This window comes from Strongylocentrotus purpuratus, unplaced genomic scaffold (genome assembly GCF_000002235.5).
Source record: "Strongylocentrotus purpuratus isolate Spur 01 unplaced genomic scaffold, Spur_5.0 spur5_scaffold_15, whole genome shotgun sequence".
Classification (NCBI taxonomy): domain Eukaryota; kingdom Metazoa; phylum Echinodermata; class Echinoidea; order Camarodonta; family Strongylocentrotidae; genus Strongylocentrotus; species Strongylocentrotus purpuratus.
The window spans coordinates 29,645,530-29,660,543 of record NW_022145600.1 but is presented as its reverse complement, the minus strand read 5'-3'; the positions used below and the strand labels follow the sequence as shown (position 1 = coordinate 29,660,543).

At 37.1% G+C, this 15,014-nt stretch overlaps 1 protein-coding gene and 1 non-coding gene across 2 annotated transcripts; one reads left to right on the top strand and one right to left on the bottom strand.

Moving 5' to 3' along the window:
• LOC115918655 (peroxisome proliferator-activated receptor gamma coactivator-related protein 1-like) lies at nt 1–12,221 on the top strand. The gene is made up of 9 exons (XM_030986137.1): nt 1–236; nt 1,379–1,524; nt 2,585–2,825; nt 3,652–4,980; nt 5,828–5,909; nt 6,474–6,595; nt 7,391–7,449; nt 8,121–8,204; nt 8,936–12,221. Exons 1-9 carry the CDS (start codon nt 13–15, stop codon nt 9,082–9,084), a joined length of 2,436 nt encoding a protein of 811 aa, XP_030841997.1. The 5' UTR covers nt 1–12; the 3' UTR covers nt 9,085–12,221.
• Nucleotides 12,222–13,787: 1,566 nt separating this feature from the next.
• TRNAK-CUU lies at nt 13,788–13,860 on the bottom strand. Its single transcript has one exon. It is a non-coding gene; the product is annotated as a tRNA-Lys (tRNA).
• Between the last annotated feature and the right edge of the window lie 1,154 nt (nt 13,861–15,014).

Here is a 15,014-nt window from a genome sequence, read left to right as displayed (position 1 = left end):
CGACCTGTGGGAATGGCCCAAGTAAATCGGTCTTTTGAATTTGGAGATCCCCCTGGTGGGGGTAGAGAATGGCACCGACTAATGCAGAACGAAGGATATGACTTGAGCAAGTTTGAACTGGTTGCAGTGCCAGAGGAGTTTTCAGATGCATCGGGCCCAGACCAGATCGGCCACTGCGGTCTCTTGGAGTACGACGGAGTCCTGGATGTAGAGGGTAGCGATAGCGAGGCATCATGGTAAGTTGGAAGTTGGAGATGTGGTCTGATCAGATCGTTACATTGAGGAAGATATTTCAGAGCTATAGGTGTTAAATCTTTGGAAAGATCTGAAAAATATTTTAAAGACAAAATAAAATACATTAAAATGAATGTGATGCAGTTAGAGTTCCCATGAATAAAAAGATATATCAAACCAAAAGTCATGTTATACTGGATGGTCCAGTTGCCTTGTATTATTCGATTTGTGTTTGATAAAATAGCAGATAGTTATTGGCTTAAATCTGGTAGTTTGATAGCGGTACCTGTAGATATAACTAAACTTATAACCGCTGTACTAAAATCTGTTTTGAAATGTTCTCAAATTGATGACCAGTTACATCTCTTCTCGTACATGGATTTGTTACACTTCTGATAGGCGTATTCTTGTAGTGAAGGCATTTTCAATAAGTAAACATGGAATGCAGCTTCTTTTATATCTTGGAGGCACAATACATGTTTGCAGATCTTTTATTGTAGGTGAAATGTAGATGTTTTGTGCTCTGTGAGTAAAGCAGTACCTATCCCCTGCCTTTTTGCTTTCATGCTTTTATAGCCTATTGGGCCACAGGGGACCATTCGATATTAGTGAATCGGAACAAAGAGCATTGTGATGTTTAGTGCTCAAATCATTGGGATCGTGCATTAGATTGAAACGGCCTATTTAGGTCAAAACTCAAAAGAATTTCGATTTGAAATCACATACTTAAAAACATTCTTTGTGAATTACTTGTTAATGCTGTAGTGAATTTGGAAAATATTCTATTCTTCAAACAATCATAGGGTTCCTGTTCAACTTCTTGTCCATGTAGGCTAGGAGTTTGTCCCAAAATAATCACTCTACATGTGCTTCATTCTTAAGATTTGACCTCTCAAAGATACGTTGATGATACTTTTGGGATGAAATTGACCCAATTTATGAGTCTGCTTTAGGGGCTCTTGAGGCATTTTCATAAAGGAGTTAGATGACCTTATTTTGAGACAAGTTACTCTCATGGTTAAAATGGGGTGACTATTTTGGGACAGGCTCTCAGACTATTGAAAATGCCTCAACTTCCTGGAAAATGAAAAGCGTTCCTTGCCTCTGTCTGACGAACCTTTTCTCTTTCTTCCATTTCTTGTAGTCTTGACCCTGGTGAAGGATTCAATGTAACCATTGAGCATGTAGGAGACGACCTGGGTCATGGGTCAGGACTTGTCCACCTGCTGGAAGTGCCTCCTAACCTGGGTGAAACCAAACATTACCATAGAGATGACATCCTAGATGTCGGTGAGTAACGTCTTTGTTGCGTCTTTTTGATCGTACATTAAAGGCCCGGTCCCACTGCACTTACGGATGCAAAGAGGATGTAAAACGTAAAAAAATCTTGCCATCCGTTGGAAAACGCTATGCATCCATTCTGTACTCATTGCATACGTGTTTCATACGCTCTATCCGTCGAGCATCCGTCCACTGTGATTTCATCCGCGCAAAAAGTTTTGAGCTGCACAAAACTTTTAGAACGGATGAACTTCCGCCGTGTACGATGTAAATCCGCAACAAATACGAGCAACAAACGTCCTATGTCCGTTATCATCCGTTAAACGTCCGCTGTATCCTTTCTGCATCGTCTGGGCATCCTCGCAACTCACATCCGCTGCAGCTGAAAACGGAAAGAGGGAGGAAAGATAAGGTACATGGAACGTCTATACATCGTTAGTAGCACGGAAATAGAAAGGATGTAAGCGTATGCATCTCGTAATATAAAGTATTCAAAGCTGTCGTCCACTTCCATCCGCTTTCATCCGCTAGGCTTCCGATGAACATCCGTTTAACATCCCCGCTACATACTACCCACGTCCGTTATTTTCCGTTCTGTTTTCGCAAATTTTCGCAAAATGTGTCCATTTCTGGAGCGGATGAAAACGGATGGAGCCACCCCCGAAATTTTGCTCGTCCGCTGTGTCCTTTATGCATACGTTTTGTGTCCGTCGGCCAGTGGGACCGGGCCATAAGCAGCATGTGTTTCAAAGGAGGTGGGATAGAAAAGAAATCATGACACACAGGTTTTGGTAGATTATGTGTGGTTTATATTTTGAGTTGCCAATCCGATATGTCATAAGAATTAGGCTAATAAGAACGCATTTTTAAATGAGGATTGAATTCAGTTTCATCTTATTTTGGGTGGGAAATGTGATTGTAAAAGACTTGTTCTCCTTTTTTTTTCCTTGATCAGGGCTTAAACTTTCAGTTTCATTATATTTTAGAAGGAATGTGGGAATGTAAAAGAGAGATACTCTGTTCATCTTTGACCAGGGCTTCAATATAGACTCCATTTTGTTCTTTGCAGGAATTGAAGCATGCGATCTGAAAAGTCTTCTGGAGCAGTTTGAAGAGATTGAGCAGCCACAGACAAACCCCAAACAGATGGCTGTCCCCAAACCCCAACCCCAACCCCAACCCCAACCCCAACCCCAACCCCAACCCAAATCCAACCCAGTGCCTCTACTAGTACCCCTAACAACATCTCAACCAGCACCTCAACCAGTACCCCCACCAGTATCTCAACCTGCACAAAAGGAACCAACAAGGTAGACAACTATTTCTTGAAATCATGTACAAGTTGATGAAATCTAATTAGTCATCACGCTTACAAGATGCACATGTGAAAGCATTTCTTTATGTTCGTGTACCAGTAATATTTTTTTCTTTTTCTCGAGAATCTGCCATGGTTATTGAAAACTATCATGGTGTGGAGGTGTGCAATATTTTGTTTCTAAGTGAAGACCCTGAAATCTTTATTTGTAAATAAATTGCTGTCTCAAGATATTTTTGTTTTTGGAAAAGGTTTATTTGGAATACCATTTTCATCCTACCTCTGTTGAGGTTTCATGGTTCAGGGGATGTGTTGCTGGACTGTAGCATGACTGGACATGACTGGACATGGTTAGCAGTTTTAGTCTAAGCTACATGTACAGCATCTATGACCCTTTGCAACACATTAAAGCTTATCTGCCGTAGTTTACAGGAGGGATTAGACTGCCCTGCAAGGTCACTGGACAGGTGGTTATCTCATCAACTCTGCTCTCAGTTAACATAAGAAAAAGAGGATTATGGGGGACCAATGGTCACCGATTAGGCATTGTTTGTTATGTAGAGGGCGCAAGTAGCTACAAGTAGTGCAGTGGGCCTTTAATGTAAATTTGTCAACTCTGTACTCGGATGCAGTAAATAGGAACCTGGTAGAAAGCTATTCCTTGAATGCTTTCAGCACCTACATGTAAGGGCAACTTAATGAAAACATGGATGATAAAAGCTGTTAAAGCTACCGTACTTTGTAGGTGCTCCGTTGAGATGGACATGTATAAAAAGTGTGTAGCCATTATCATTCCTAGTTCATTTGTCATCTGATTACAGGTATAAAATCATTACATCAACGAAGGAGCTTCCAAACCCTGCTGATATCATTAAGAAGATTATGCCAGTGAAGAGGAAACGAGCCATCCTCCTCGACCCTGAGGCCTCGCCGTTCAAGAAAACCAAGCCCAAGCAACAGAACCCAGAAGTCAACAAGGCCATTAATCTAGCCAAGAGCACCCATTCATTATCCCCTATCCCGTTTAACCTCAAGAACCTGATTCCTGCTCCCAAGTACCTCAGCATGGAGCATGACTACTGCATGAGTCCCGCTTCAGAGAAGAGCACAGCGTCCGATCTGTCCAACGAAATGTCCAAAGAGCAAAGAAGAGCCTACTACAAGTATAAGTACAGAGTCAAGAAGAAACCGGATGGAGTGGACAGCCCGCAGTCAAAGTGTTCATCCGTGAGCAGTTCACCTATCAGTGTGTCCCCCGCTAGCTTGTCACCGAATCCTGGTGTAGTTGAAGTCGTCAGCGACGGGAAGGTGCCCAAGGCCACTGTGCCAACTCCTGGAGCGGTCGTGCCTCTGTTTGACAAGATACCGGGGTACTTCTCAAAGAAGCTCTTAGTGGGAATGTACCGTGAAATAGACAATGAGAACCCCTCCAAGCCAGTGCATCAGGGATACGACCAGAATATTTTTGTGAGCAGTGAGAACGATGGTGGAAGAGTGGAAGAACCAAGGATGGAGAGGCCGAGTAGGCCGCAGGTCCGACGACATCATCGTCGCTCGTACCGTGATTCACGGAGGAAAAACTCCTTGTCTTCACAGTCTGATAGTTCATATTGCAGCTCGTGTTCTGAACATTCCCCTCATCCAGAAGAAAATGATCTAGAACAAGAAAACCAATCTAGAAATCGAAACACTGTTGTGCGGAGAAAGCGGCGAACAAGAGAGAGTATCTGTTCTGCACGGTCAAGTGACTCACGATCCCCTTCGTACTCGCGCTCTAGGTCGCCATCCTATTCATCCTACAGTGGTTATGATTCACGAGGACAGTCACGTTCAATTTCCAGATCTAGGTCACGTTCCTTTTCAAGATCGAGATCACGATCATTTTCTAGATCCCCCTCTTTTTCAAGATCACGTTCAAGATCTCGATCTTATTCTCGCTCGAGATCGAGATCACGATCACGTTCAAGGTCCCCCAGAGACTACAGTAGGAGATCTAGGTCCTATTCACGTTCATTGTCTAGGTCCCCACAAAGAACTCGTAGATCATCTAGTAGGAGATTAAGTAGGGAGTCTCATTCAAGGTCGAGAGCAAGGTCCATGTCAAAATCAAGATCACGTCAGCATAGCAGACATAGAGACAACAACAACAGGTAAGCATAAGTCGCATGTACATGTATTTATTTATTTAAGAATTATTTTAAGATATGAAAATCATGCTTTGGATGTTTCATAGAAATTGATCATCATTAATTTTGTAAATTTGGGGATTTTCATTTTTTCTTTCTGTAAGGCAAATTGAGGTAGAGTTGGGTATGGACCTTGCTGTGAATTACATATTTAATTTGTTTGCAAACATATTTGATTCTGTTCTCTTTTGGCTGTTAGTATTTTTGCATCCAGTAACACATTCTGACTGATTCTGCATCTTTATTATGAATTTCTAAATGGTCACAAAAGCATTTGATCACGCTTCTAAACATGCAATCTATGATTGATATCTAGTCTTCCTCGTCTGCCTTTAAATACATCCTTTGGGAGGTATTAGGATCTTGATCTTTGACATGAATTTTATGCTATCTTGGTAAAAAGAAATGATTTTATACCTATGATGTGATGTGTTCATGCATGTGGAACTTATGATTACAAGTCATGTTGCTTGTGATTACTAGGTCATGTCGATGTTCCACCCCCTCCCCCCCCCCCCCCCCAGACATAGATTTATTAAACTTGCTCCCAAGATTATGAAAAAGATATCGAAATCACTTTTAAAGGCATGAACATCGTTTAACGTTAACATACTGTGGCCTTGCAGAGTTTCAGGGTATTCATATATGACTTCACCAAACACTTCACCAAATTTCTGTCGCACAGCAAACTTATAGATAAAGGTCAATTGTTTTCCTTAAATAATTTAGGAAGTGTTCTTTTGTTTCTTTGCTCAGCAGCACAATTAGGTCAGATGTCTCAAACCCGTATTGTATATGTTTTGATTTGCAGATCTCATTCAAGTATCAGAACTTATGATCCACTGGGTGACAGCAAGGAAGTCAAGTATACAGATGAGCAGCTGCAAGAATTTGTAAGTCAACCAAAGACATGGAGTTTTCAGATTTTACATAAAGCAGGGAAACTATTTTAGTGATAGAAAACCTATGCTGAATAGTGAATACCATAATGTTTGTTAATTTGTATATCTGTTTCTATATCGTTTCTGTCAGAGAAATAAGCCTTCCAGAACTGAACAAACCATGCATAGTATGCAGGCATTAGACATTATGTATATGTATAGCTGTCTTATTTAAAGTTTTGATGGCTCTACTGTTTCAAACAACAATCTCCCTTATTCTTATCTCAAATAAAGCACTCTTTACGATTTTAAATTAATAATCAATGATTCTACTCAAAAGGGGAAAAAGCAGTAAGAAATAGTTGAAATACATGAAGACAAGATTTTTTTAATGAACTTTTTTTAGATCCCTTTTATCAATAATTATCTTCTTTTTACTGCTCTTAGAATGTTTCTGATTTCATATTACCAATTTTCAAGTAAATGCAGCAGTTCATATTCATACAGCCATGAACAGTTAGTGACAGAACATCTTGCTCAAATGCCATTTCTTGAATCGTTTCCATCCGCCCGTAGGACGAGAGACGTGTTGTGTACATAGGTAACATTGAAGAGGACACATCCAGGAAGGACTTGATGAAGCAGTTCTCGCGGTTCGGTCCTGTAGACAAGATCCAGCTCTACTTCAGGGATGACATGTAAGTCAAACCTCTCTGGCAACCACCTGTTTATAGAGACCACCTGTCTATAAAGACCACATTTTTTGTATGATCACTTAGAATGATAATGAAGTTAATGTTCAAGACTCGAACAATCACACCCAAAATGACTACAATCATCGAACACAATTACAGTCAAACCTCTCTAGCGACCACCTGTCTATAGAGACAACATTTTTTGGTTCCCTTGAAAATGGTTCCTCATTAAAACATGCATTAAAGGAACCTGTACATAAAGATCACCTGCTTATAAAGGCCACTTGTCTATAAAGACAACATTTTTTATTTCCCTTGAATATGGTTTCTCATTGAAACATGCACAAAAGCAACCTGTACTAAAAGACCACCTGTCTAAACAGACCACCTTTCTTGTCTCCCTTGGATGGTCTTTATAGACAGGTTTCACTGTAACATGATGATCCTTTCCAAGCTTATCACAAGGGTGGAGAGATCTCCTTAAATGATTGTATTTAAAGAGGATTTACATGATTTTCTGCAGTCCATGTCGGGATTAGTCTTTTAACATTTGTTTGATGTTGATTCTATTTCGGTATTGATGAAGGTAAATCACCTAAAGCAAATTTTTCACAATGGAAGTCATTTGTGTATAGCTAGTTGTGTTAATTTTTTGATTATTTTAGTTTGAGTGCGAGGTATTCTCAAATACCTGTATTTTTTTTTTTAAGGAATTCTTTCAGAAAATGTGTTATTCTTTGTTATGAAATTGCTGATGTGTACCCATTTATCTTCATGTTGTTTTTTTCTTTTTTTCAGGGATAACTATGGATTTATTACGTTTCGCTACAAGTGCGATGCTGTTGCTGCCATCACATGTAAGTTTATCTCATTTCATTTAACATTCTTCAAGGAAATTCAATTCTTACATTGTTTTTTGTTTACATTAGGAAAAGTGACTCTAATGAAACATCAAGGATTATTGATCAGTTAAATTTGTTAGATTTGACAAGTATTTAAAATTTCTTTAAAAAATGCTGAAAACTTTAATCTGAAAAGAGCCTTACAGATTAGTACGTTAAGGACAAATTTGTATTATCTTTATTGTCTTGTAAATATTCTAACACTGTTTTTCCTAATAATCTGTAATTTGTTGTGCTTAATCAGCTATCCTTTTTGTTATTAAATATTTTATGTCAACTATTGTTGTCGAGTTTTTGGGATTCAGTGGGAATTTTATTTTATATCATTACCTGGGCTGTCTTACAAAGAATTGCAATCGATCATCATCCAAATCAATCGCAGGTTTGCAGTCTTCTATCTATTATATACATAGTTGCGATTGTCAATCACAAATAAATTGGGATTGATATCAACTCTTTGTAAGACAGGGCCTACTTTTTTAGTAGCATTTAATCATGCATTGTGGAAGCAGCTTTTTACGTCACTTTTTTTCTTGCCCAGTATTATCGCAACACCTGCTGGTAACATTTTCCTTGCAGTGCGATTTTAATTTTAATTTTAACTTTTTAATTGTTGGTATCTGCAGCTGGACATGACCCTAATTGGCCCAAATATGAGCTCTGCTTTGGAGGAAGAAGAAAGTTCTGCATGAAGAAATATGAAGACCTGGGTAAGAAAATATTGCATGCACAAATTTGATATTTACTATACTTGGTATGGATTTGAATAATTTATGAAATTTTGAGGTGGGAATACATCAGTAAAAATGACCTGTTAATTTCCTTAATTTGTTTCTGATTCTTTATAATCATCTCCCATCATAAAACTTTGCCCAAACAAAACCTGTCTACAAAGACCACCCAAGGGAGACAAGAAGAGTGGTCATTATAGACGGGTGGTCTTTATGTACAGTCCACTTTAGTATATGTTTCAATGAGAAACCGTTTTCATGGGATACAAAAAATGTGGTCTTTGTAGACAGGTGGTCACTAAAGCAGGTTTGACTGTAATTGTGTTCGATGATTGTAGTCATTTCGGGTGTGATTGTTTGAGACTTGTACATTAACTTCATTATCAGTCTAATTGATCATAAAACGTAATGAAATATCTTTGTTGAGACTAGCCATATGATTTTCATGGTAATGATGAAAATCATCCAATGACTTAAATTTACAGTCTGATGTAAATCTTATTGTTAAAATATTTTCTTCAAAGTTTCATGCTTTTGTGTTGAGGCCCCTATATGTCTACTACTGTATTGTAGCCTGGTAATATACATTTCTGTCACTTCTATTTTCACCCATTTCATTCTTTCATTCTTTCAACCATTGATAAAAAGTTCTTTTTTACGTGCAAGGCAACTGCTCTGACGCATATTTTTTCTGTCTTGTCTTTATGTAGATTCCTTGAACAAAGTATCGTCGGAGCTTGATTATGGTTACCATGACAACGGAGAAGGGAAAGAGGATGACGAAGTAGACGCACCAGAAGAGAGTGAATTTGATAAACTTCTCAAGGCAGCAATGAAGAATAAGAACAAATCAAGATAATGATTGGAGAAAGTTTTGTTTCATTGTTTCATTTCCATTTTTTTTTTTTTTTTTTTGGGGGGGGGGGGGAGAGAATTGGAGAACTTATGTGTTGCACATGAATCGATTATTAAGGATCATGTGTTCTGGTTTCTTGTGGTAGGATGAGTAATTTATCTTCTCTTAAAAGTGTTCACAAAATGATTTAAAAATTGATACAGACAACAAAGTTGTGTTTCGCTGTTGCTACAGGTTGGCAAAGTGCTTCATAGCAAAGAGTTGAATTATTTTAGAAATCAAGATGAAGACAATTCAAAAGTGAATTTAAGTTGAGCTGTGGTGTTACATTGTACTGGTAAGAACCAGGTACCTTTTTCAGGAAAAAACAAACAAAGGGGCATTACCATGCATATTTATTGTTTTCACTCTGGAGCTGTTGTGAAATATGCTGCAGTGTTGTTACTCTGCTTATTTGAAGTTGATGGTCAGAAAAGTTGATGGTAGATGATCATTCAATCGAAAAATTGCTCCTTGTTGGTTACTGTTAGTGTTGTGAAAGGGCACAGATTTTCTTTGGAATTGTTTTCAAAAAATACACCAGAGTGGTAAAATATTCCTTAAATGAGTCACTTCGGTGATAAAGGTTAGTCTCTCATTTTGTTTGCTTCAGTGTACGCATGTCAATATACAGTGCATGTTTCTTGTAACAAGACTGGGCCAATTTCTTATCACTTTGATAATTACAACAAAAAAGTTCACAGTATACACCAATGCTTATTGTGCTACATTATCAAGCTTTTCCAATGCTTCCGCACAGATTCTTTCACAAGGCAACTGCATGACCAGAACCCAACTTTATCTTAAATATAGACCGTCTTACACCTCCAATCAATCGCAAGTTTGCAATTTCCTATCTTTTATGTACATAGTTGCGATTGATATCAACTCTTTGTAATACAGGGCCCTGATTTCAGGCGGTATGTTTGCTCTCCAATACTTGTGATTCTACTAACACCACTAGCACCACTTGTAAATCACCCTTTGTGTAGAATACAAACACATAATATGGTTTGAATTCCCTCCCATTAGAAGTGAAAGCAGCAGAAATATATACAAGGCCAGTATTGTGCTTATGCTGGTAGATTTTACAGGGTGTTCAAAAAAAGTCCTTGTTCAAGGGCTCTTAAATTCTCAAATGCAGCCTATTGCAATCTGAGCCATTATATAAAGTATTTTCAGACATGTTTTATTACTAATATTGCATTACATTTGTTGGTTGAGAATGAAAATTAAGCTATTGCCGATTTTCAAACCTTTACAACAATACTTCAAACTTGCGACTGTTGCATGTTTAAACCTCTCACGGACCACCCTGTGTTCATGTTTTTGAAAGAAGCCTATCATTCTACTAAGATTCTAGAATAAGGTGTTTTATTTTTGTATGTAGCAATGCAGATATCAAGGGAAAGTGTCCCTTTAATATCATGCAGAATAGATTCAGTACTTATTTTTTTTAATAATTAGCAATGTTCAACATTGAAGAAGAAAAAATGTGAGATGTAGTTTAAAAGCAAGGATTGCCAAAAGAAAGATATAAATTTTTGAAAATAAATGTTCATTGAAGTGAGCTTGTAAGACTAATTCACTTCAGGTGTAGTTAATACCTTAAGAAAATCAAAATGCAGCTTTAATTTGTATGTTTCTGCCCAGAATTACAGTGCATGAAACCTTTATTTTATATAGATCAATATGGCAATAAGTTTATGATTGTATTTGCTTGAAAGGTGAGAGCTCATTTCTCAATAATTTCAATTTTTGTGGAAATTTTTTCCAAACAGTTGGTAATACTTGTATAATAAATATTGAGTATGAATTACTTTGAAAGCACATGAAAATTTTTATAACTTGACATTATATAAAAAATGATATAAATGTCTTCAATTCTATAGTTGCCAAAATGCTCCATTGTGTCAATTGTGTGTGCATCAATACTATGATGAATAGTATCTTTGAAGTTCGAATCCATGTTTTTTTTCTTTTAGAACAGGATTAGACTTCATTTCATTTTAAAGACAGATTAAAAAACATTTTAGTATTTCATTAAACAAGTACCTCTGATTAAATATTATTTAAATCTTTCTTTTTTCTTTATAACTTTTTTTTCCTTTTAACTTTTACAAAAAGTTGGTATTGTATGATCATGTGCAACTAATGTGAGAGCTTTAGCAAAGGGTATGCTGTAATTTTTATTTCTAACTTTGTTAAAAAGTTCGTATTGTATGATCATGTTACAACTAATTTGAGAGCTTTAGAAAAGCGTATAATACGGTACGATGCAAAAATCAAAATTATGTGACCATATCATTTATACTGCTGCCATGCCATAAGTACAGATATTTTTTATTTGTATTTGAATTTCCATTTGATTTTTTATGAAATACTTCATTTTTACTTTTATAATGTTAATATGTTGAGAAGGGTAGATCTTATAGAACACACCTAGTATTAGTTGTTGATATGATGCAGACTTATATTATTTTAGTTAATAGCCGGTAGTTATTATGTAGTAATGTAGGTATCTAAGGAGGGAATAGATAGAGAAGTATTTAGAACAGTAAAATACAGGAATGATACTAGCATTATAAATTGTTAAAATGCTAGAAAAAAATGGTGGAAAAGGTAAACTAAATACAAGGAAAGTATCACAGAAAAAAATACATCCTTTGTTGATGGAATTTTTTATCTCAAGAAAATGAGACCGAGAATAAAGACTTTGTTGTGATTGGTGTTGCTTTTTTTTGTCCCCCCGGATCTGTTAAGGATAAAGTAGAATATTCCTAGTTAGTTTTGCTCTCCCTTCTCTCTTTACTAAAAAGTAATGTCCATGAAAAGTGAATTTTCACCCATGTTCCATAGTCATGAAATTTCTCTTTGATGTTGCCCAAAGATGGGTAGAACGCTATGTAAAAGCAAGGGAATAGCATTCGCATTTGTGCTGTATAACTATACATGTATATGCATATTTATCCCAGAGCATGGTTTTGTGTGGTTGGTTTTACGCTTGTGAAGCATTATTAAATGTGGTTCACCGTCAAGAAGTATTTAGCCTACCATGCATATGTATGGTCACAATAAACATTAAAAAGCATTAAATACTAGAGTCTTGTTTTGTGCATATTTTTTTCCTGGGTGTATTCTTTTATTCTTGGCCTAGCCCTGTGCCTAACTGAACATCTCCCCTTTCAACTCTCTCTCTCTATTTCCTTTTCTCTGTTATTCTTTATGTTTCACTCTCTATCCCTCTCTCTCTTTCTCTTCCTCTCTCATTATTTCTTGCCTGCTCCTTATAGCAGCCCTTATTCAATATTTTCCATATACATGTAGTAAATAATATTTAAACGACAGCTATGAGAGAGACTAGATAAACAGTAAAGACTAATAGAATTCAAGTGTACATATATAAAGAGATGCACGTTACAGAAAAAAAGAAACAAGTTGTGTAAAAGTTGTAATGAATGTGGGAACTTTAGTGTGAAAGAAAACGCAGGTATCGGACAAGGTCATAGATTAAATCTAGATACGGATAGGGCGTCCTTCGATCAGTGATGAATACCATATACATGACTTGCATCAATATTACATAACAATTCGCTGCTGGTTATCACCGAAAAGTGGCACGAGAATGCACAAAACGGATCTAAACAAAAGAGTACTGAATTGCATTTCATTACCGTAATCTATTTTCCACATTCCAGTTTAAACATGCAAAATACAAAATAATGTGCATTTCATAAAATACATGTACAAAGGAATACATAAAGAAACAAACGTAACCAAGTATATATATATCTATATATATATATATATATATATGAAGAAGAAAACAAAAAATATATAAGTGGAAAACACTCCTTCCCTCGCATAGGACGTTAAAAGGAGGCCCCTTGAACAGGAGAGTCACCACCCTAATTGCACCCACTGCACTATTTGTATAAATGTAGGCCTAGGGGAAACCCCGGTGTAGTGGTCCACCTGCACACCCCAATCAGGTCGAGTGGATACGGCATCTGCAAGAATCTTCAGTATTGAAGAAGAAGAAGAAGAAGAAGAAGAAGAAGAAGAAGAAGAAGAAGAAGAAGAAGAAGAAGAAGAAGAAGAAGAAGAAGAAGAAGAAGAAGAAGAAGAAGAAGAAGAAGAAGAAGAAGAAGAAGAAGAAGAAGAAGAAGAAGAAGAAGAAGAAGAAGAAGAAGAAGAAGAAAGAAGAAGAAGAAGAAGAAGAAGAAGAAGAAGAAGAAGAAGAAGAAGAAGAAGAAGAAGAAGAAGAAGAAGAAGAAGAAGAAGAAGAAGAAGAAGAAGAAGAAGAAGAAGAAGAAGAAGAAGAAGAAGAAGAAGAAGAAGAAGAAGAAGAAGAAAGAAGAAGAAGAAGAAGAAGAAGAAGATGGAGAAATAATACATAAACATAGTAAACCAGATGGAGAAAAACAAAAGGAAAATTTGCTTATCTGGATTAATCCCCATAAGGATTATAATAAAGTAAACAAAGCAGAGAGGGGAGGGTGGGCATTATAATATTACCATTTCTTGGGCTAAGACAAAAATGGCATATTTAACATTAAGTGTGTTTTTTTAAATATGTACTTTTATCGCAAACATATTGTTTTGATAACATTGATATCCTTTCTGAATGGAGATGATGAAAAATTTAAAAAATGAAAAAAGATGTTCGCCCAATGTGGGGCTCGAACCCACGACCCTGGGATTAAGAGTCCCATGCTCTACCGACTGAGCTAACCGGGCTTCGCTGTCTCAGGAGGAGTCTTAATCGATGTATTCAATTCTTTTTTTAGCATTTGGCATTTATCCAAGGATGTTATGGAACGCGATCGGGAATATTCCTTTTTTCGTCCATGTACAAACCTAGTTTGCTGGCACAAACCCTGGTCAGTCGTAAAAGAGAGTCTGCACTATAAGACTACCATAGGCCATGTACTATAGCTGCTCCTGACACATATTGACACAACCAGTAGGTAGCTGGGCTAGGCTTCTCTCAAGGCACAATGATTTTTTGAAAAAATATCAAATTAGGGTCTGTGCTTGCAGACTAGTACAAACCCGTGGTACGTTACGGAGGTTTCTCGGGGGGGGGGGGGGGGGGGATTTCCTCATGTCTTTGTGATATCTCAATATTTCGATAGAATCCTGTCGTTCCATTGGTCAATTGTCAATAATTCTCTATAGAGATGATGGCGTTGATTGGCTAATGCGCTATCGAAATGTATCGAGATTTGTGAGTCTGACGGAGGATTCCATGGCCGATCGACTGAGCTAACCGCGGGCTCCCAGGCTGACATTTATTTTTCTGCTATATCATTATGTTGGTTGTTTGTTGTTGTGTAATTTAGGCAAGTCAGTAAGTTTATATTATTGCGAATACTATAAAGAATTTGTTTTTATTTGCGTATATTTCTTCTTCTTCTTAAAAAACCAGCAACAAATAAAAGGTCGAAGATAATGATATCATGTTTCCAGATTCCCTTTTACCGATCCTAGTCCCTTTTTTTGGACCTATCCTGACAAACCAGACGTGTTTCTGGGAGGGGGGGGGGGGGCGCTCTTTGTGATATCTCAATTTTATCTCGAAATAGCACCCCCCCCCCCCCCTCCCCCCCCCCCCCCAAAAAAAAAAAAAAAAACGGCGGCCAAAACACATTCAACATCACACACATTTTAACGAGCTTTATTTTCAAATAAAATAATGAGCTAATGTCTGCATGGGCATTATATACCTCAATTACTTGTACTACTCCCTTTTTTCTTCTTATGTGTATCGATTACTTTTATTCCTTCCCTTTATTAGCTGAAGTTGTCACCCCCCCTTCCCCATTTTCCCTTTTTTCATTTTCATTTTTATCATTTTATTATTTTTTAAATATATATAAATATATATATAT